This window comes from Pan troglodytes, chromosome 23 (assembly GCF_028858775.2).
Source record: "Pan troglodytes isolate AG18354 chromosome 23, NHGRI_mPanTro3-v2.0_pri, whole genome shotgun sequence".
NCBI lineage: Eukaryota > Metazoa > Chordata > Mammalia > Primates > Hominidae > Pan > Pan troglodytes.
Genome location: NC_086016.1, coordinates 22,144,390 through 22,164,260, shown reverse-complemented (window position 1 = coordinate 22,164,260; position 19,871 = coordinate 22,144,390). Strand labels below are relative to the sequence as shown.

The 19,871-nt window shown below is 58.8% G+C and overlaps 2 protein-coding genes and 1 non-coding gene across 8 annotated transcripts; 1 reads left to right on the top strand and 2 right to left on the bottom strand.

Annotated features, from left to right (window-relative positions):
• Positions 1-3,912: 3,912 nt before the first annotated feature.
• Positions 3,913-14,201, bottom strand: RANBP1 (RAN binding protein 1). 5 transcript variants are annotated; one of them, XM_514990.8, is made up of 6 exons: positions 14,068-14,201; positions 12,563-12,699; positions 9,298-9,455; positions 5,835-5,963; positions 4,903-4,968; positions 3,913-4,319 (listed from the first exon to the last, which is right to left on the bottom strand). In XM_514990.8, the coding sequence occupies exons 1-6, from the start codon at positions 14,080-14,082 to the stop codon at positions 4,219-4,221; spliced, it is 606 nt and encodes a 201-aa protein (XP_514990.3). In that variant the 5' UTR covers positions 14,083-14,201; the 3' UTR covers positions 3,913-4,218. The 5 variants fall into 5 exon arrangements, with proteins under 5 accessions (XP_514990.3, XP_009436088.1, XP_063664344.1 ...); XM_009437813.5 differs by having other exon boundaries at positions 3,913-4,316; XM_063808274.1 differs by lacking the exon at positions 14,068-14,201 and adding an exon at positions 13,023-13,086 and having other exon boundaries at positions 3,913-4,316.
• On the bottom strand, positions 4,745-4,869 carry LOC112206817 (small nucleolar RNA SNORA77). The gene has a single exon (XR_002941287.1). It is a non-coding gene; the product is annotated as a small nucleolar RNA SNORA77 (small nucleolar RNA).
• Positions 14,202-14,387: 186 nt separating the features above from the next.
• On the top strand, positions 14,388-19,869 carry TRMT2A (tRNA methyltransferase 2 homolog A). 2 transcript variants are annotated; one of them, XM_001167055.6, is made up of 13 exons: positions 14,388-14,635; positions 14,760-14,849; positions 15,130-15,704; positions 15,963-16,071; positions 16,296-16,477; positions 16,664-16,778; positions 16,867-16,982; positions 17,058-17,169; positions 17,936-18,058; positions 18,237-18,312; positions 18,510-18,626; positions 18,737-18,833; positions 18,950-19,869. In XM_001167055.6, exons 2-13 carry the CDS (start codon positions 14,826-14,828, stop codon positions 19,179-19,181), a joined length of 1,878 nt encoding a protein of 625 aa, XP_001167055.1. In that variant the 5' UTR covers positions 14,388-14,635; positions 14,760-14,825; the 3' UTR covers positions 19,182-19,869. The 2 variants fall into 2 exon arrangements, with proteins under 2 accessions (XP_001167055.1, XP_063664341.1); XM_063808271.1 differs by having other exon boundaries at positions 14,412-14,635; positions 14,741-14,849.
• Positions 19,870-19,871: the final 2 nt, after the last annotated feature.

Genomic DNA, 19,871 nt, shown 5'->3' with positions numbered 1-19,871 from the left:
ATCCTCCCCGAGGCGGGGCCCTTTGGGAAGCCCGGCGCCCCGGCCCTGCCCGATAGGCCCGGCGCGTCTCCTCCCGCAGGAAATCCCACCCGCCCCGCCGCCACTTAAGGTGGACCGGGCCGGGGCCGACGGCGCTGTGGGCGGGGTGGGGCGGGGCCTCGTGTGGGGCCCCCCCCCTACACGCCGGCAGAGGAGGCGGTGCCAGCGGGAGACCCTCAGTCAAGCTCCGGAGCGCCCCCAGTGAGGGTCATTGTCCTCGGCCACGCCAACATGCCCCGAGCGTCCCCTATTCTGAAGCCCAGACCCATTAGACCCCTCCCTAGGTGGAGATCTGTGGGGGGGCCTCACCCATCGCCCCCAGCCCTGAGTGTCTGCTCCTCTGCAACCAGAACCCCGAGCGGCCCTACCCTGCGGCACAGGCATGAGGCTCCTTGGCCTGGAGGCCCCTGCTCGCCTGGGGAAGCACCCGGCCGCAGCTCCTCAGGGTAGGCAGGCCAGGGTTGTGGCTATTGGAAGGAGGAACCCAGGACTGGGGCCGGGACCCAGCCCTTAATGCAACTAACTACTGCACAGCAGAAATGGTGATGGGCTTTCTCCCAGGCAGCCGTAGTGGTAAGCTCTGTTCTCAGGGTGCCCTGCTCCAGGAGGTGCAGCCTGGAGCGCTCCCAAGCACTGATGGTAGCTCTGAGGCAGTGGAGGGGTCTCAGGGCACAATGGTGAGCCTAGAGCAGACACCACTGGAGCAGATGGCTCGTTACCTGGGCTCTGCAGTGGCCACAAGTGAGCCTCTCAGTTGGCAACACACCTGCCACCTGGCGCCCATCTCCAGCCTTGCCCTTGCTCCTACCTTCCCCCATGAAGTGCCTCCTCTAGTGGCACATGCCACAGAGCCCCTCAGGGTCCAGGTCTGACTCCATGCCCATGCTCTGTGCAGGGTGCCAGGACTGTCACCTTCCTCCACCAGCTGAACCCTGGAGTAAACTGCCAAATGCTGACAGTGGGAAGAAGCGGAATCAGGCCTACTTGGTGAGATCCCTTTTCCCTTGAGTTTTTAACACAGGGTTTCTTTCACTCTGCCACCCAGGCTGGAGTGCAGTGGTGCAATCATGGCTCACTGAAGCCTCAACCTCCAGGGTTCAAGTGATCCTCCCGCCTCAGCTTCCCAAGTAGCTGGGACCACAGACGTGCACCACCATGCCAGGCTATTTTTTTTATATTTTTTTGTAGAGATAGGGTCTCTCACTATGTTGCCCAAGCTGGCCTTGAACTCCTGGCCTGAAGTGATCCTCCCACGTTTGCCTCCCAAAGTGCTGGGATGACAGGTGTCAACCATTGCATCTGGCCTTGGGATCCCTTTTCCTGAACAGAGGCCTGGGCAGAGGGGTCCCAAGTAGTGTAGACCCACTACTGGAGACAGAGAACCAAGCGAGGTTGGCACCGGCCTCCCCCCCCAACATGGCTGCCAAGCCCATGGCCTAGTTTCCTCCCCAAGAAGAGCTAAGATCCCAGGGAAAAGGAAAATGAAGCAGAAAGCAGGAGGCTCCCCAGCCTGCAGCCCGGCGGACAGACATGGGATGGAAGGCTGAACCACACTGCATTCTCACACAGTCCCCAGCACCGGCAGGACCCCATTCTGCTCACCATTGTCTGCCAAAGGGAAGCCAATGGAAACACACTGGGCTGGACGGCTGGCGCGAGTGCCCACATGGGCGTCCTTGTATAGCCTACCCTGTGGTCCCGTGGGGCCAGCACGCGGACGCATTCTGTCTCCCAGCACAGCTCCCTCCCCGCAGCACCATCGCATCCTGCAGTGTCAACAAGCTGCATCCTCAAATGCACCCTGCAACACAGCCCCACCACAGGATGGCACTGTCTCCCAGCCATTCCGAGGGGCCTTCTCACTGCTGGGGACTCTCCCTTGGAGACATTTCTCCCATCCCCAGATGAAGGAAGTCAGCCTGGAATTTTATTGGAACCCCAAATCAAATACAGAATGCTAAACATCCTTTCTGTGCTGGGGGGTGCCTGTCCTAGCCAAGGGCTTCTCTCCTGGAAGCTCCAGCCAGTGCAAGGGGCCCTCCCTTTCACAGACATCAAAGCCTCCAACTGACACCTGTACCCGACCTGGGGCCCCGGGTGTCACCAAGAGTGCAGCACAGCAAGGCACCATCTGCAGTGGACGGCGTCACCCTCCCAACACGGGGACCTCACTCGGCACAGGGCATAGGGCACAGGCTTCACCTCTTCTTGGGTGCAAAGTGCACCACTGTCCCCCTGCCAACCTGCTGGAGGCAAGCAGTCCATGAGCATGAGGGCCACAGCTCACAGAACACAGTCAAGATGCCAGTGAGGAGTCATCAGTTGGGCTTTTTCTAGAGCAAAGACCATACCTTCAGGGACCATTTCCATAGTTCATTACCAAAGACGTTTCTCTGAACATGTAGGGCACTGGAAACCATGAGGAGTCGGCACAGCCTTCTCTCCTGAGCTGGCCTTTCCCTCTGCAGGGGCCACTCTGCCACAGGGACCCACCAAAGTCAGCCTTGGCTGATGCTAGAGACCATAAAGTGGTTCCCATTTATGTAAAAATAAACAAACCTGAGAGTAGTTGCCTTTGGAAGTACATCCCCCAGAGCAGCAGTCCCCAACCCTTTTGGCACCAAGGATCAGTTTGGTGGAAAACAATTTTTCCATGGACCAGGGGTGGGGGAGTGGTTTCAGGATGAAACTGTCCACCTCAGATCATCAGGCACTAGGTTCTCATAAGGAGTGCACAACCCGGATTCCTCACATGCGTAGTTCACGTTAGCATTCGCACTCCTATAGGAATCTAATGCCCTGCTTATCTGAGGGGAAGCGCTCAGGTGGTAAAGCTCGCTCGCCCACCACTCACCTCCTGCTGTGTTGCCCAGTTCTTAACAGGCCAGACTTGTACCGGTCGGCAGGCCAGGGATTGGGGACCCCTGCCCCAGAGAGACAAAGGACTGGTGTTTAAACCAGCAGGCAGTCACCAGACAGGACACAGCACACGGAGGTCAGAGAGAACAGGGCCCAGGCCCAGGTGGAGGGCACGAAAGAGCAAGTGATGGCAGCAGGCAGCCAGCCTCACAGTAAGCACGTCTGGTAGGTGTTCATGACAAACGGTGACAGGGCACGTTATGGCAGTTGGGTCCACACACTTAAGATGGTATTTGCAGAGACAATCCATTACACATGACAACCCCCAATGGCATACTGGAAAATATCTCATTTAAAGTTACTGCAGATGCCCATAACTCCAACACTGCCAAGTGTGGACTTCAAGTCCAGGAGGCCAAGACCCCAGTTTTCTCCAAGGCCAGGGTACAATAGGCTTTCCAACAGAAGAGCTACAGGGCTGAGCCCCCACCCCCAGCACACCGGACTGGCCTTTCCCTCCACAGGGGCCACTCTGCCACAGGGGCCAAAGTCAGCCTTGGCCGATGCTAGAGACCCTGCTCAGTTGGCTACTGCCTCCCTGCTCCAAAGCCAAGGTACTCCAGTGGTCTTCCTTTCTCTCCTCAAAACACAGAAAGCCCACCCCTCCTCACCATAGAAAAAAAGCAGTAGCTGTTCAGGCCATAAGGCACAGTGGAGCCTGCCTCGGCAGAGCCCACGCTGCCCAGCCCACAGTCGTGCATCAGTACCACACCCGGCACCAGACACCCCTGGCCAGGCTCCCTCACCAGCGCCAGCTCAGACACCTCAGCTTCAAGGCCCACAGCAAGATACATGCACGACCTCAGACACCAGGGCGAGTCTCCCAGGAACCCAGGCTACCGTGAGGTGCAGCACCCACCTGGGCTGCGGACAGGCCTGGACATACACCCGGGAGGCTTAGGCGAGCGGCGCTCACAGCGCAGGGGCCTGTACACACACAGTCCTGCCATCTGGTCCAGGTTCCAAATGTGTTTTTTATTCACTATTTTTGATGACTATAAATAAGTGTTTCCACTATGGAAAAGAAAGTTAGCACAGTACATTTTCATGACTGGGGAATGGATTTTCTGAAGTCATCTTCAATAGGGCAAAAACTTAGAAACAAAAAAAAAAAAAACAACCTGAATGGTGAGTTCAGTTCTTTATATAACGTCCCTTGTAAAAATGAAAGAATAAAAACAAACCGAAAAAGAGGGGCAGGGTAAAATTTTTTTAAAAAAAGGAAAGGAAAGAGAGGAAAAGAAAATAAAATAAGACGATTTATTGCTTCTCCTCAGCATCCTCCTTGGTCTCCTCCTTCACCGAGAGAGCTTCTAGCTTTTCCGCCACTTTTTCGGCATGATCATTTTTGCCTGATCCTGCTAAAAACACAAGCAGCACAGTGAGAAAACAGAAGCACGGTGCATTCAAGCACATGGCCCTCGCCAGGCTGGTCCCAAGTGCCGTCACCCACCCACAGCGGCTTGCCCGCCCTCAGGACAGACTCCTGCCTGGCCAAGCCGCCTCCTGGAGTCTGTCTTCTTGAAATTCAGTGACGAAAGGAAGCCAGGTGGATGCATTCAAGCACTGCCTAGACCATGGTCAGGCTGCTCAGTGACATCTGGTCACTTGCCACCACAGCTGCAGTCCAGCCTCATGGCAGAGGTGACCAAGCCCTCTGAGAGACAAACCGAGGACCATCATAAAGCACCTTCTGGTGAGCTCCAGGCAGTGCCCGGACTCCAATGCCTGCCCAATTGGACTGAGGCCAGCAACACTGACAAGTGCTCAGGGCTCCCCAGGAAGCACCTGTGTCCCCAGGGAGCTGCATCACCCTGGATACGTGAGGCGGCCACAGCACCCTGGAATGTTTATCTGGCAGACAGAAAAAGCACCCGCCTGGAAGTATAGTCAGATGCAGAGTGAGTCTGCAAAGAAGCCCCCCAACCCATGGCACCACGTCACCTTTCTTTTCTCTCTCTTCGATCTCTTTCCTGCATTCTTCAAACTTTGTTTTGAATTTCTGTGCATCTGTGGAAGGGAGAGCGAAGACTTCCTAAGAGCTGTGAGCAGCGGAAGGGACATGCCCTGCTGGGTCTGAAGAGTCAGGATTCACAGAAGACCCATTTCATGGTAATTACTGACCTAAGAAAGGACTGGTCCACCTGACATCGGCCCTGGCCTTCTGTCTCCTTCATCTGACTGCACCCATTTGGGCAGAGCAGTAGAGCACGGACCCTCGGGCAACCAAGGGGCATGGGCCTCTTTGCCACAGGCTCGGCTCCCAACCGTGTTGGAAAAGCTGCTGGGGCAGCCACGCCCACAGCAAGGACAAGGTCACCTGGCACCAAACGGCCAGCTACCAGGCGCCAGGCCACAGTACCCACTGACTCCTCCAGGAGCCACTGGACGCAGCTTGGACGATCTGGACTGGAAAAACCTCTGAGCAGGGAAGAGATCAGCCTGGGCCTGTGGATCTCTCTGCCCAGCCCCTGCTGGCACCCATGCAACCATGAGGGGCCCCTGGCCCCAGTGAACCAGAAGCCTGGCACGAGGATCAGCACTGGGAGGAAGCCCTGGCTTGGGCCTCAGGCTCCGCAACACCTGATGGGAACCGGAGCTTGGAGAGCAAACCAAAGTGCCAGCCACAAGGCGGCTGAGCAGGCACTGCTGTTCACCAGCTACTTGGCACAGCTTTGAGTTTAAGGGGGAAGGCGCTGCTCATGGCTTCAGTCTGGGCATGGCCCCCAAACAGCAGGGCAGGGCAGCCCACACGACACACTTCCCAGTTACTGCCCCCTCTCCCCAAAAGGCAACAGCATTTGTTGCACATAACCCGCCACGCTGCCACGCAGGTGAGCCCCAAGTCAGGCAGGTCCCCAGGGCCCTTGGCTCACTCTCAGCATTCAGGAAGCGGATGGCCAGCAGCTCTGGCTTGGGGCACTCGTCGGCGAAGTCAGCGTGGGTGTTCCAGACCCAGGCACGGTCGCTACCTGCGTTGGGCTTCAGCTCCATCATCGGCGTGACTGAAGAGAGAGAAGCTCGTGAAGATGGTGAGATGACTGCAAAGGCCAGCCCACCCAGCCCTCGGCCACAGAGCACCCTGCTCACCAACCTGAGGGGTCTGCTTCAGACAACACGGGGACAGTCTGGGGTTGGAGAACCAGGCTTAGACAAAGTACCACGGCGCCTGAGTTTTATTCAAACCTCTTTGAAAATCCTCCATATTCACTTAAAACCAGGACCATCCTAAATAGGAATGGGCACCTGTTCCCTGACCGTAAGGCCATCTCCACGAGGAGCTCCTGAGCTGTGTTCAAGACCACTTGGCGCACAGACCCCCACCTCCAGAAATGCAGAGAAGCAGAGCTGGCAAAGCAGGCCCCAGCTGTATCCCAGGGCTGCACTCAAGCCCAACCCTGATCCCCTTGATTCTGACCCTGGCCGTGAAGTCAGAAGCCCAGGGTCAGATATCAGGGCACAAGGCCCAGGGGGCCCAGTCTTTCCTAAGGGAACCCAACACATAGAGCCAGCCTATCTGAAAGTAGGGGGCAGCAGAAGGCTAGAAAGTGGGGCAGTTGCCAGAAGGGAGCCCACTGGGGGCCGCGGCCGTGCATCCCCATGATTGATGCAGGAGTGCCCACCTGCATCCCTATGACTGAAGCCTGGAGGGCACAGGAGACAGAGCCACGGCCTGCAATGGACGCCTCCACCCCAACTCCCCAGGCACAGGCAGCCCCAAGGGGAGATGGCCCTGCAGGTGACCACTCTTCAGAACAGCTCCCTGAGAACCCAGACCATCCCAGGTGCCCATGCCCAGTCCAGGCCACATGCACCCCCAGGATACCCCTACACGTCACTATCTGAACTGGGAGCTGGGGGGGTCTCGTCTACTGCAGCCCGCCACAGCAGATGCCAGGCCCCCTGCATGCCCCCTTCACACCCCGCCCCGACCCAGCCCACAGCCTCTCTGACACCTTACCCAGAAGCCAGCCTCTACCCACTGCCACTTTCCCTGTCTACCAAGGGCCCATGATGGGCACAAGACACTGCTGGCTACACAGATGGCTCTGCCCAGATGCCCAGGGGCCCAGGACCAACTTATGATGCACACACAACAACCTACAACCTGATCCAGGCTCTGGGAGCAGCACAGGGCATCAGGGAAGACCCCCAAGGAAATGATTCAAACAGCTCAAGGAGGAGGAGGACCAGCCAGAGTGCAAGCTTCCCCAGGACTAGACATGCTGGGCAGGGAGGGAGGGGAACCCAGGAGCCAGTTCCCAAGGAAGTCTGGCAGGCCAGGCCGTGCAGTGAGGTGCCCATGGCATAGGCAGACCACCACCCACCCCTCTGCATCGCCCTCAAGGGCTGAGCCACCCAGGCTCCTGCCAGCAGTCATCCTGCACCTGGGATGAGGGACCCTGCCCCGCCAGACATGCCTGACACTCAGCAAACGACACTAGGAAGCTTACCAAGGGACACCCCAGGACAAGTGTACTTCCAAACATGCCAACAAGCCGGGCAGCACAGGTTCAATCTAAAGACAGCTGGCAGCCAGCCATACTCAGGACAACCTACTGCCACTTCTTTGCAGGCCAGGCTGGACCCCTCACAGGGTGGCTGGAGCTCTTGGCTGAACCTGCCCAAGGGCCTCTACTTATGTAGCTTCAGAGGCGCCCAGGACCTGGCCACCTTCTCAGCCCCGTTCCCCTCCCATTTCCTCCCCAGGAAGATCCTGGTGAGGGTAGAACACACCATAACTGGGGAGGCTGGTGCCTGGGCACCTCACACATCTGCTCTTACACTGCCCGAACACCCCCAATCTCTCTCACACACACCCCCACCGCGATACCGCACCCCCTCAGACACCAAACCCCCCCAGACACCACACACACACCCCCAACACCACACACCCCAACATCCCCAGACACCACACACCCCAACACCCCCAGACACCACGCACACCCAACCACACCCCCCTAGACACCACAAACCCCCCCTAGACACCAAACACCAGATGACCCCTACACACACCCCTGGATACCACACCCGCCCCCCAGACACCACACACTGTACACCCCCCCAGACACCACACACACACCCCAAGACACCACAACCCCCCCAGACACCACACACACCCCCAGATACCACACACCTTCAGACACCACATAGCCCCGCCAGACCACACATCTTCAGACACTACACACACCTCCAGACACCACATACATGCCCCCAAACACCAAACACCCAACCACACACCCAAGACACCACACACCCCCAGATGCCACACCCAACCACACACCCACCACACACCCCAGACCCCCAACTACACACCCCCAAACACCACACCCAACCACACCCCCCTCCAGACACCACACACCCCCCGCCCCAGACACCACAAACCCTCCCAGACACCAAACACCGCCCCCCGACGCCCCCTACACACACTCCCGGATAACACACACACACCCCTCCAGACACCACACACCTTCAGACACCACACATGCCCCGACACACCTTCAGACACCACACAGCCCCCCAGACCACACACCTTCAGACACTACACACACCCCCAGACACCACATACACACCCCAAACACCAAACACCCAGACACCACACACCCAAGACACCACACACCCAACCACACACCCCCAGACACCACACCCAACCACACACCCCAGACACCAGACCCCCAACCACACACCCCCAACCACCCCCGCCAGACACCACACCCAACCACATACCCCACCACACCCCCCAGACACCAGACCAACTACACACCCCCAAACACCACCCAACCACACACCCCCCGCCCCAGACACCACACACCTTCAGACACCACACACGCCAACACACCTTCAGACACCACACAGCCCCCCGCCCCAGACACCACACACACTGAACCACACACCCCTATACACCACCACCAGTAGACACCACAGCCCCCTAGATACTACACACATACCCATTAACCCCCCCAGACACCAACCCCCACCCCCCAGACACCACACACACACACACACACACACACACACACACACACACACACACAGAGCACCCCCTCGCCCTGCAGCACTCACTCCTCGTCCCGAGCCCAGCCTGGGCGCTGCGTCCTCCCATCAGGGCCCGTCTGGCTGACTCCACACCCCCGTGTGCTCTAAGCTTCGCTGCGGGCCTGCTCTGAGTTCAGAGGCACGTCTGAAAAACGTATTTCTCGTTTTAAATTCAACAAACACACCACAAACTTGCACTCCATGAAATAACACGCTCCCCAGTTCCCAATCAGCCCTGAATCTTCCCAAAGGTCCCAGGCCAAGCTGCTGGGGACTGTTGAGGTGGTCGTTCATGCCACCTACTGTAGTGGTTGGCACAGATCTTCAGGGTCTTGTCCCTCCGCATGAGGAGGCGGATGGCCCCTTTCTCCTTGTGCTTCAGGAGCTTGACGTCACCAGTGCCTCGCTCCTTCCATTCTGGGAGATCGTTCTCAGAGGCAAATCGGAACAGTTTTGCCCGCCTGCAAGAAAAGCCATGAGGTTAAGAGTGCAGACCTGCAGCCCACATGCAGGGCCTGCGCAGGAGGACACAGGACAACTCTGCACTGCAGGACCCCATGCCTCCACGAACGCCCCAGCCCTTCTTCAGTCTCCAAGAACTGCCCGTCACAACACCACCAGAAAGCGCAGCAGCCCAACAAACTCCAGGTCATCTTGAATTCCGGCTCCACAACCAAGAGAATTAGACAACCGGGCGCGGTGGCTCACTTGTAATCCCAGCATTCGGGGAGGCCGAGGCGGGCAGGTCATCTGAGGTTAGGAGTTCAAAACCAGCCTGACCAACATGGTGAAACCCCATCTCTACTACAAATACAAAAATCATCTGAGTGTGGTGATGCACGCCTGTAATCCCAGCTACTCAGGAGGCTGAGGCACGACAATCACTTGAGCCCAGGAGGCAGAGGATACAGTGAGTGGAGATCGCCCCACTGCTCCTACAGTCACAATATTTCCCTCAGTGGGGATCAGCCTGGGCAACATAGCAAGACACTATCTCTACAAAAAGATAAAAATTAGCTGGACATGATGGCTAACACCCGTAGTCTCAGCTACTCAAGAGGCAGAGGGAGGAGGATCCCTTGAGCGCAGGAGTTCAAGGCTGCAGTGAGCCATGATACCACTGCTGCACTCCAGCCTGGGTGAGAGTGAGACCCTATTTTAAAAAAAAACAAAACAAAACTGGGCACAGTGGCCCACGCCTGTAATCCCACACTTTGGGAGGCTGAGGTGGGTGGATCACCTGACGTCGGGAGTTCGAGACCAGCCTGACCAACGTGGAGAAACCCCATCTCTACTAAAAATACAAAATTAGCCGGGTGTGGTGGCACATGCCTGTAATCCCAGCTACTCAGGAGGCTGAGGCAGGAGAATCCCTTGAAGCCGGGAGGCAGAGGTTGCGGCGAGCTGAGATCGCACCATTGCACACCAGCCTGGGCAGCAAGAGCGAAATTCCATCTCAAAAAAAAAAGAGAGAGCAGGCGCGGGGGCTCACGCCTGTAATTCCAGCACTTTGGGAGGCCAAGGCAGGTGGATCATGAGGTCAGGAGATCCAGACCATCCTGACTAACTCGGTGAAACCCCATCTCTACTAAAAATACAAAAAATCAGCCGGGCATGGAGGCATGCGCCTATAGCCCCAGCTATTCAAGAAGCTGAGGCAGGAAAATTGCTTGATCCTGGGAGGCAGAGGTTGCAGTGAGCCAAGATCGCGCCACTGCACTCCAGCCTGGGCAACAGAGCAAGACTCCGTCCCATGGTCACTGTGCAAGAGCACCCCAGCCCCAGAGATCTGCAGGGACAACATGGATCAGGTGCAGGCCAAGGACCTCTGTCACGACACCACCAGAAAGCAGAGCAGCCCAAAAAACTCCAGGTCATCTTGAATTCCACTTCCACAACCAAGAGAATTAGATGACCGGACGCGGTGGCTCACACCTGTAATCCCAGCATTTTGGGAGGCTGAGGCGGGCGGGTCATCTGAGGTCAGATGACCCAGAGAAGAGGCCCAGGCCTCTAATCAGGCAACAGGCCCTGGCCAACACCTGGCCCTCCTGCCCAGGAGCAGCCCCTCCCGCTGGGGACCAGGGCACCCAGAATCCAGCAGTGCACTCAGGGCTCAGGCTGGCGCCCTCCCTCTGTGCACAGCTCTGCCTGCCTCTCTCAGACGACTCTGCTCTCTGCCCCAACATGATTCTGGCAAGAGACTGTCTCACAGGGTTCCCCAACAGGATGCCCCTGGAGCTTTACTGCAAAGACCCGGGCCCACCCTGCTGGCCTCACCTCCCTCAGGGAGGGCCTGGGCCCAGGCCACCAGGAGCACCTCCCACCCGACATGGGCAGTGAGGGAACAGAGGCAAGCACTTCACCACAGCAAGGAGCTACTCCCAAACGGGGGCTACGGCAATGCATCAGCAGAGTGGAGCCATGGCCACCCAGTGGTTTCAGGGAGATGTCCATCACCCTCTGTGACCAAAGGGTGACACATAGCTCTCCTTTCCCAGGTATCCCTCCTGGCCCCCTTCCTTGGATAGGAAACTCACAGTAGGAATGACTCTCTCTGCTTCCCTCTCCCACCCCAGAGCAACAAAACCTTAACTTGGACTCTTAAAGCAACTTCAAGGATGGGGGGATTCCATGAACTTGAACAGGGAAAAACTACAACCTCATTTTCACTGAGGTGTATAACTAAACATGATGTTCGTTGCAATCCTGAGTGTAGGCGACGGGCCACAGTCTCTGTGGTGCTGTGACACTGTCACAAGACACAAGGCTGGTACCCACCACTGTAGCCAGCTCTTAACTGAAAGCGTCAAGAAGCACATGTACAGAATTTTTTTAAGTGGTTTTAATAACTAAACCATCACCTATTTTCATGTGCTATCGCAAGCATTATGTTGTATGTTAAGGGTGGGCCGGGCGCGGTAGCTGACGCCTGTAATCCCAGCACTTTGGGAGGCTGGGGTGGGCAGATCATGAGGTCAGGAGATCGAGACCATCCTGGCTAATACGGTGAAACTCCGTCTCTACTAAAAATACAAAAAATTAGCTGGGCGTGGTGGCAGGTGCCTGTAGTTCCAGCTGAGGCAGGAGAATGGCGTGAACCTGGGAGGCGGAGCTTGCAATGAGCCAAGATCGCACCACTGCACTCCAGCCTGGGCGACAGAGCGAGACTCCATCTCAAAACAACAACAGACACCGGGTGGGGGATTTACAAGCTTCACGATGCCAAAGAAGTCTATGCTGCAAAAACTTAAAACCCCCTGCTCAACTTAAACCCCCTGGATGCTCAGAAGCCAGTGGCAAAAAAGGGCAGTGGGGCCGCCATGCCAGTGGACAGAGCAGCAATGATGGGATGCCCTTCATGCAACTGGCTGCAGGGCAGCAAGGGCATCTGGTGAAGATTCATGAAAGGAACGGGTTAAATTTCCACGTGGGATTAGTCACCAACTTTAGGCCCTTTCTTTAAGCAGCCTCAGTCTGATTAAAAGTCAGGCCAAAACCTGGACACCCATAAAAGTTGTAACCTCAACCTTAAAGAGTCCTATTTCTGGGACATCAGCCTACTTACATTTTAAAAAGTTCCTCTTCATCTTCTTCCAGTGTTTTAATTTCTTGCTCAGGAAGAGAAACTATTGGCTCAAACTGAGGGTCATGGTTGGACTCGTCTGTATTCTCAGTGGAAGTATCATGGTCCTCATGAGTGTCCTGTGGAGATACAAAGAGGTTACACTGCTGGCCTATGGATCTGGCTCACAACCAGAGCCCAACCAGTGCCTGCAGTGGTCAGCCCCCCGACAATGAAGGGACTTCAGATACAAGGATGGGCCCCACCCCAAAGCAAGAAATTAGGCCCACTCTTCCACACTAGGAAAGCTCTGCGTTTATGCCCAGCTCCATACACTCAGTGCGTGAGCACAGAGTGAGACACCAGAACTTGGGGCCCCTCCCCCAGATTCACAGACATCAATCAGATCTGTGCACAGACTGATGGGGGACCCTACAAGCCGCCAACACTTGCAGAGACTGGCCTGGCAGAAACTGCCTCATCTCTTTGAGCATCAGTTTCTTCCTCATCCATAAAATGCAGATGATACCTGCTGTGTGAAGATCAAAGGACACAATGATGGGTCGAAATAGATTTTGAAATGTTACTTTAAAGCAAAATGTAACTCTTTCAGTTTTTACTAATTAGGAAATAGTTGTGCTCTTGCTTAGTAAAACGAAAAAAGTCGCTACAGGACTGCTAGTATTTACACTGGATTCACAGCTCTGCCAGCAATTTTTTCACAGTTCAGAAAACTAAGTTAATAACTAGATAAATTGTACCGGTGAAAGTCATGAAATCCTGGCCAAATTTAGAGGATAAGAGAGCACCAATAATCATATTTTAGGTTCGAGTCTTCCAGAACACATGCCTTGGTCACCCAAAAGTCCGTAAGAGACCCAAGACTTCACCACTAGACTCAAACTGGAAAAGAAAACATAAGCTTTTCGCTGCTCTTCACTGTTCCCCACAGCACTGCGGCTCTGCAGCGGCCCGCACTCAACCAGACACCGCAGCCAACAAAGCCGCCGCCTGGGTCGGCGCATCTAGGACCTGTGCCCCACGCTGGAACGCGAGCTTCTGCCACAGAGGCCAGTGGCGGTTCCAGACGTAAGAACCGAATGAATGAAGTGCTGCGTGGGCGACGGAAAGAATAAATGCACCGTACTAGTGGGGAGCCCCAAGTGGGCCGAGCCGGAGGAAACCCGCCGCCCGCACCAGTTCCTGGAGGCTGGGGCCGTCCCGCGTGGCGACGGCCGCTCCCCAACCCACCCCAAGGTCACGCGGGGGCCCTGCAGCCCCCAGGCCTCTGCAGAGCCTGCACCCCCAAACGCCCCAACTCCGCAGGCCTCGAGCCCCCAAACCCCACGCGCCCCGACTCCGCGCCACCGAGGCCCAGCAGACGGCCGAGCCTGCAGGCCGGCGGAGGTTGGTGGCGGCGGCGCGGGCCGCCCACGTGGCCGCTGATAACGGCCCCGATCCCACCCGCCCCGCCCGCCCACCCTGTCCCCGCTTGGGCCCGGCGGCACCTTGGCGGCCGCCATGGGGGCGCGGCGGCGGCGGCGGCTCGGCTGGGTCGGTCGTCGCTGGCTCCGCGGCCTCTCGGCGGCTACTCGTAGCTCCTTCCCTCCGCGTCTGGCGCCGGCGCCTCCCGCCCGCCCGCTCTTCCCTCCGCCCCACGACCCGAACCTCGACCCCTGACCCCAGCGGCGGGAAACGCGCCGCGATTCAAAACCAGTACAGCTTTATTGGCTCAGGAGGCGGACACTCTCATTGTCCGGCCCGCCCCGCGCTTCCCGCCAAAACGCCCGCGGCGCATGCCCGGCCCGCCCGTCAGCCAGAGGAGCGCGCACTCCCGGCGACCCCCGCGCGCACTTCCGTCCCGGCCACGCGCGCCGCTAGAGCTGGCTAAAGTGGTTGGGGGTTGGATCCGGCGCGTGACGATGACGTTGCCAGAAGCCAGGATCATAGAGACGCTCGGCCTCCGCCGCACGCGCTGGCGGACTAAGAGTGGCTAGCGAAGCGAGCGGCCGGCGCGGGCCCCTGGCGGGCGGGCGGTACAGCCCCAAGCCTGAGACCCGGACCTGAGCATCGCAGGTTCGAGTCCCGCCCCGCCTGGGGCGAAGCCGAGGGTGGCGGCGACCTCGCGGCGTTGCACCGGCTCTCTGAGCACCTCCCCTCTGAGCACTTCCCTTGTGACAGGCCACTTCCCTTGTGACAGGCCCAGGACGAGGTGGCCAGGCGGCCCCCATGGCGCCCCTGGTCTAGGCGGAGAACCGCCTGGGCGATGAGTGAGAACCTCGACAACGAGGTAGAGTGCGGGGAGACGCTGGGTAGAGACGGGGATGGGGTGGGAGGAGGCGGGGTGGGTCAGGAAACCTGCCAGAGAATAGGTGGGGACGAGGCAGGTGCGATGGGGGAGGAAAGGAGACGGGAATGGGGTCGGGAGGGTAGAATGGGGGAGGGGAGGGGAGAGGCAGGGCTGAGTGCAGAGTGCACCGACGGAGGTCTGGGTGTGCCATAAGGAAGCTTGGGGGGCCAGGCCCCCAGGGCCTAGTCCTCACCCTAGCACCCCATCTGTCCCCACACAGGGCCCGAAGCCCATGGAGAGCTGTGGCCAGGAGAGCAACAGTGCCCTGAGCTGCCCTACAGTCTCGGTGCCCCCTGCAGCCCCGGCAGCCCTGGAGGAGGTGGAGAAAGAGGGCGCTGGGGCGGCTACAGGGCCGGGGCCTCAGCCCGGGCTCTACAGCTACATCAGGGATGACTTGTTTACCTCTGAGATCTTTAAACTGGAGCTGCAGAACGTGCCTCGCCACGCCAGCTTCAGCGACGTCCGGCGCTTCCTGGGCCGCTTTGGTCTGCAGCCCCACAAAACCAAACTCTTTGGGCAACCACCCTGCGCCTTTGTGACATTCCGCAGCGCTGCAGAGAGGGACAAGGCCCTGCGCGTTTTGCACGGTGCCCTCTGGAAAGGCCGCCCACTCAGTGTGCGCCTGGCCCGGCCCAAGGCCGACCCCATGGCCAGGAGGAGGCGACAGGAGGGTGAAAGTGAGCCACCAGTAACACGAGTGGCCGACGTGGTGACCCCTCTATGGACAGTGCCCTATGCTGAGCAGCTTGAGCGGAAGCAGCTGGAGTGCGAGCAGGTGCTGCAGAAACTTGCCAAGTGAGTGTGGGCACAAGACACCCCTCTTGGCCAGGGCTCTGCCCGGCCCTGTGCTTCCTCAGCCTGTCCATGCACCAGTTGGGAGGCCCAGCACAGGATCTGGCGGCCCCTTTGGGAGCTAGCCAGCAAGACACCCACGTCACAGTGGGCACAATGACATCCCAAAGGAGGGGTCAGGAGCCTGGACATTTGGGGAGTGGCCTGGCATGGGTGGGGGGCAGTAGGTGGAGTCCAACCACCGATCTGCTCCTCTTACAGGGAAATCGGGAGCACCAACCGTGCCTTGCTGCCCTGGCTGCTCGAGCAGAGGCACAAGCACAACAAGGCCTGCTGCCCGCTGGAGGGGGTCAGGCCATCACCCCAGCAGGTCAGGCTAGACTTCGGTGGCCACAAACCCCTATCCTGGGTTTTGAAAAACTTTGCTTTTGCTCACCCTTCCTGTTGATCTCCCTGCTTTGTGTTTTCTTCTGGTAACATCACATAGTTGTCAGCTGTTCCTCTTGTTTGACTGCCAGCCCCTGTGGGGAAATCAGGGTTTCCAGGCCCAAGCGCTGGGCAGCCAGGGTAAGGTGCAGCTCTCTCTCCCTGCAGACTGAGTATCGTAATAAGTGTGAGTTTCTGGTTGGCGTCGGGGTGGATGGGGAGGATAACACCGTGGGCTGTCGGCTCGGCAAGTACAAGGGCGGGACGTGTGCTGTGGCAGCCCCGTTTGACACCGTGCACATCCCCGAAGCCACCAAGCAGGTGGTGAAGGCCTTCCAGGAGTTCATCCGGTGAGGACCTGTGATGGGGCTCCCGGGAAGTCCTATGCGGTGTGGGAGCAGAGGGTGGTGATCCTGCCCCGGGAATTCTGGAGTGCCTGCCATTTCAGCCAGATGAAGGAAGGTGTGGCCAGAGGAGAGAGCAGGGGGACTGCTTGCCCAGTTGTGGGCACTTGGGCCAGCTCGTGATTCCCACAGGTCCACTCCATACTCGGCATACGACCCAGAGACGTACACAGGCCACTGGAAGCAGCTGACTGTGCGCACTAGCCGCCGCCGCCAGGCCATGGCCATTGCCTACTTCCACCCCCAGGTCTCCACGGGGGCCCTGCTGGGGGAGGGTGCCTAGCCTAGGTGGGCCTCAGCACAGCCTGATGGGAACTTTTCACCACTTACTCCAGAAGCTGAGCCCTGAGGAGCTGGAAGAGCTGAAGACCTCCCTAGCACAGCACTTCACAGCAGGGCCAGGCAGGGCCAGTGGAGTGACCTGCCTCTACTTCGTGGAGGAGGGACAGCGGTAAGGAGCCCGAGTGGGGCGGGGCAGGTCCCTGCAGGGACTGTGACACTGAAGGACCTGCACCTTCACCCACAGAAAGACTCCTAGCCAGGAGGGCCTGCCCCTGGAACATGTGGCTGGGGACCGGTGCATCCACGAGGACCTGCTAGGGCTGACCTTCCGGATCTCTCCACACGCCTTCTTCCAGGTAGCCCTGAGTCCCTGGTGGGCATGGGGACATGTTGGGGGAGGCCTGACGCACCATCAGGACATGATGGGAACAGTGGGCTCAGGTGAGATTTGGGGGAGTATCCAGGCAGGTGAGCCACAGGGGAGGGTGAAGTAGGAAAGAGGTTGGTCATCACTGATTTGACTCGGGACAACCTAGAGGTACACACGGCAGTGGCCCTTGTCACAGGGAGGATGAGGAGTGGCCCTCAGTGCATTACCACAGGGCACTGCTCTGGGCTCGGCAGGAGGGAGGCCATGGTGGCCTCTGGGCTGGGAAATACTGTTTCACTGTTTGCTCACTGCTGCAGGAAGGCTGTGGGGACCTGGAGCGGCCCTGTTTTTGGAGACAGGCCTGGCAGGACCTCCTGGAGGGCCAGGTGTGGGGGTGGGAGCTGCAGTTGGGTGATTCCAGGTGCCCCGGTGTGAGCTGTGGGAGGCAAAGCCCCCTTGCTGGGGCAGGGAAGGTGCAGCCTATTGGCCTGCGGGGCCTCATGAGCTCTCAACCAAGTGGGGCAAGGAGGAGGCTGTGCTTAGCACGGGCTTGGCTTTTAAAGCCAGGGGCTGGATGAGGGCATCAGCAAGGCTGGTCCAAGGTGGGGTCAGGGAAGACGTTGGGCACCAAGGTGGGGAGTGGGCGCCGGAGGTCCCGGCAGGATGGAGGGACCAGGAATGTGGGCGTCAGGGGGCACCAGTGGCACCACAGGAGAGGAGCCACTGACATCCTGGGCACCGCCTGCCCCCAGGTGAACACACCCGCAGCCGAGGTGCTCTACACAGTCATCCAGGACTGGGCCCAACTGGATGCGGGGAGCACGGTGCTGGACGTGTGCTGTGGCACCGGCACCATTGGCCTGGCCCTGGCCCGGGTGAGCCCTCCTGCCCTGCTGAGGGCACCCTCTCCCCACCCCAAGACCCCCATTGACCCCAGCTCAAAGGCACCACAGCTGACTCCATCATGCCCCAGGCCCAGCTCCTCTTTGCTGCCCACAGGGCCCCATGTACTCCCCTCCCTGGGTGGGGCGACACCACGCTTTCCTGTTTCAGAAGGTAAAGAGGGTCATTGGGGTCGAGCTATGCCCAGAGGCTGTGGAGGACGCCCGGGTGAACGCCCAGGACAATGGTGAGTGGCAAGGCCGTGGGTGGGGGTGGGGATGGGGGCAGCCGCCACCCCTGCTGCAAGCCTCAGCCACAGCCAGGGCTTGGGGGCTGCCCGACAGGTAGAGCAAGTGAGCAAGCTCTTTGGCTAGGGGTTCCCCAGGGCTGGCCCTGCTGGGAGGGCATGTGGCCCTCTGACAGGCCATGGTGCCATCTCTTCAGAGTTGAGTAATGTGGAGTTCCACTGCGGGAGGGCCGAGGACCTGGTGCCCACCCTGGTGAGCAGACTGGCCTCCCAGCACCTCGTGGCCATCCTGGACCCACCCCGTGCTGGCTTGCGTGAGTGGCTTTTGCTTAAGGAGGTGGCACGGGAACGAGGACACATGGGGTGGCTCACCATGTTATGCACTCTCTGGCTGTGGGGACCCAGCTGGTGTTTGCCTCCTCAGATTCCAAGGTGATCCTGGCCATCCGGAGAGCTAAGAACCTCAGGCGGCTGCTGTACGTCTCATGCAACCCCCGGGCAGCCATGGGCAACTTTGTGGAGTGAGTGTCTGCAGGGGCCTGGGTGGGGGCTAGGCCTGGTACCAAGCCCCCAGCTCCCACAGGAGCCCCTGATTAGCCTATCGGCTGACCTTAGCGCCCCCCTTTTCCCCCCACAGCCTCTGCAGAGCCCCATCTAACCGGGTGAAGGGCATTCCCTTCCGGCCGGTCAAGGCTGTGGCAGTGGACCTGTTCCCGCAGACCCCGCACTGTGAGATGCTCATCCTGTTTGAGAGGGTGGAGCACCCCAATGGCACAGGGGTCTTGGGGCCCCACAGCCCTCCAGCTCAACCCACACCAGGACCCCCAGATGACACCCTACAAGAAACTGGGACCTTCCCCTCATCCTAGGCCCAGGACCCATTATGGGGACAGGAGCTGAAGGGCTCCCAGGGCCCCAGGGGCGGGGAAGGCATGGCTTGCTGGCCAGGATATTCAGAGGTAGGCAGCCAAAGGGCACAGAACCCTGTGCCCCACCAGGATTGGCCTGCTGCTAGGGGCCAGGGGCCCTGACCAGGAAGACAGGTGGGCTCCTGCAGCCTGTTCCCCATCCCCAGGGCCTTTGTGGACTAGCCAAGGCTGTGAGGGCCAGAATAAACAACTGCTCAACAAAGGGTGTTTCTGTGATGAGAGCCAGGGGTCTGAACACAGGGCCTGGGTGCCAGGGAAAGGGCCAGACTAGGCCTAGGCAGCTCTGCAAGCCTCTCTGCATGGCTGGGGGAGTCAGGGCAGAGCTTACTTTAAAAAAGAATGTTTGATTTGATACTTAAACTTGAGGAAAGGCAGAGAGAGGTCTGGGAACTGCACCAGCTGGGGGCATGGGGTGGAGAACACTGGGCAGAGTTGGCCCCTCTGTGGCCAGCCTGGCCCTCAGCCCAGCAGAGAGGGCATCAACCAAAGAAGGGGCCATGCTGGGGTGCTGCTCAGCTGTTACAAAGGCAGGGTCCAGCCTGCAGGGAGGCTCCAGGAGGGGATCTGGCCAGTCAAGGGTCCACAGGGTGCCAGCCTCTCACCCTCAGAATAAAGACATCAGCCATTCCC

Bases quoted from the DNA above. Each gene is read 5' to 3' on its own strand.
- RANBP1 (XM_009437812.4), bottom strand. The intron at 5,964-9,297 runs GTAGGTGGCATG...CTCTCTCTTCAG, and splicing joins GATCTGTGCCAACCACTACA to TCACGCCGATGATGGAGCTG. The intron at 4,969-5,834 runs GTGAGCCAAGGG...TCCCTTCCACAG, and splicing joins CCGCTTCCTGAATGCTGAGA to ATGCACAGAAATTCAAAACA.
- TRMT2A (XM_001167055.6), top strand. From the start codon at position 14,826: ATGAGTGAGAACCTCGACAACGAG. The intron at 15,705-15,962 runs GTGAGTGTGGGC...CTCCTCTTACAG, and splicing joins GTGCTGCAGAAACTTGCCAA to GGAAATCGGGAGCACCAACC. The intron at 18,834-18,949 runs GTGAGTGTCTGC...TTCCCCCCACAG, and splicing joins GCCATGGGCAACTTTGTGGA to CCTCTGCAGAGCCCCATCTA.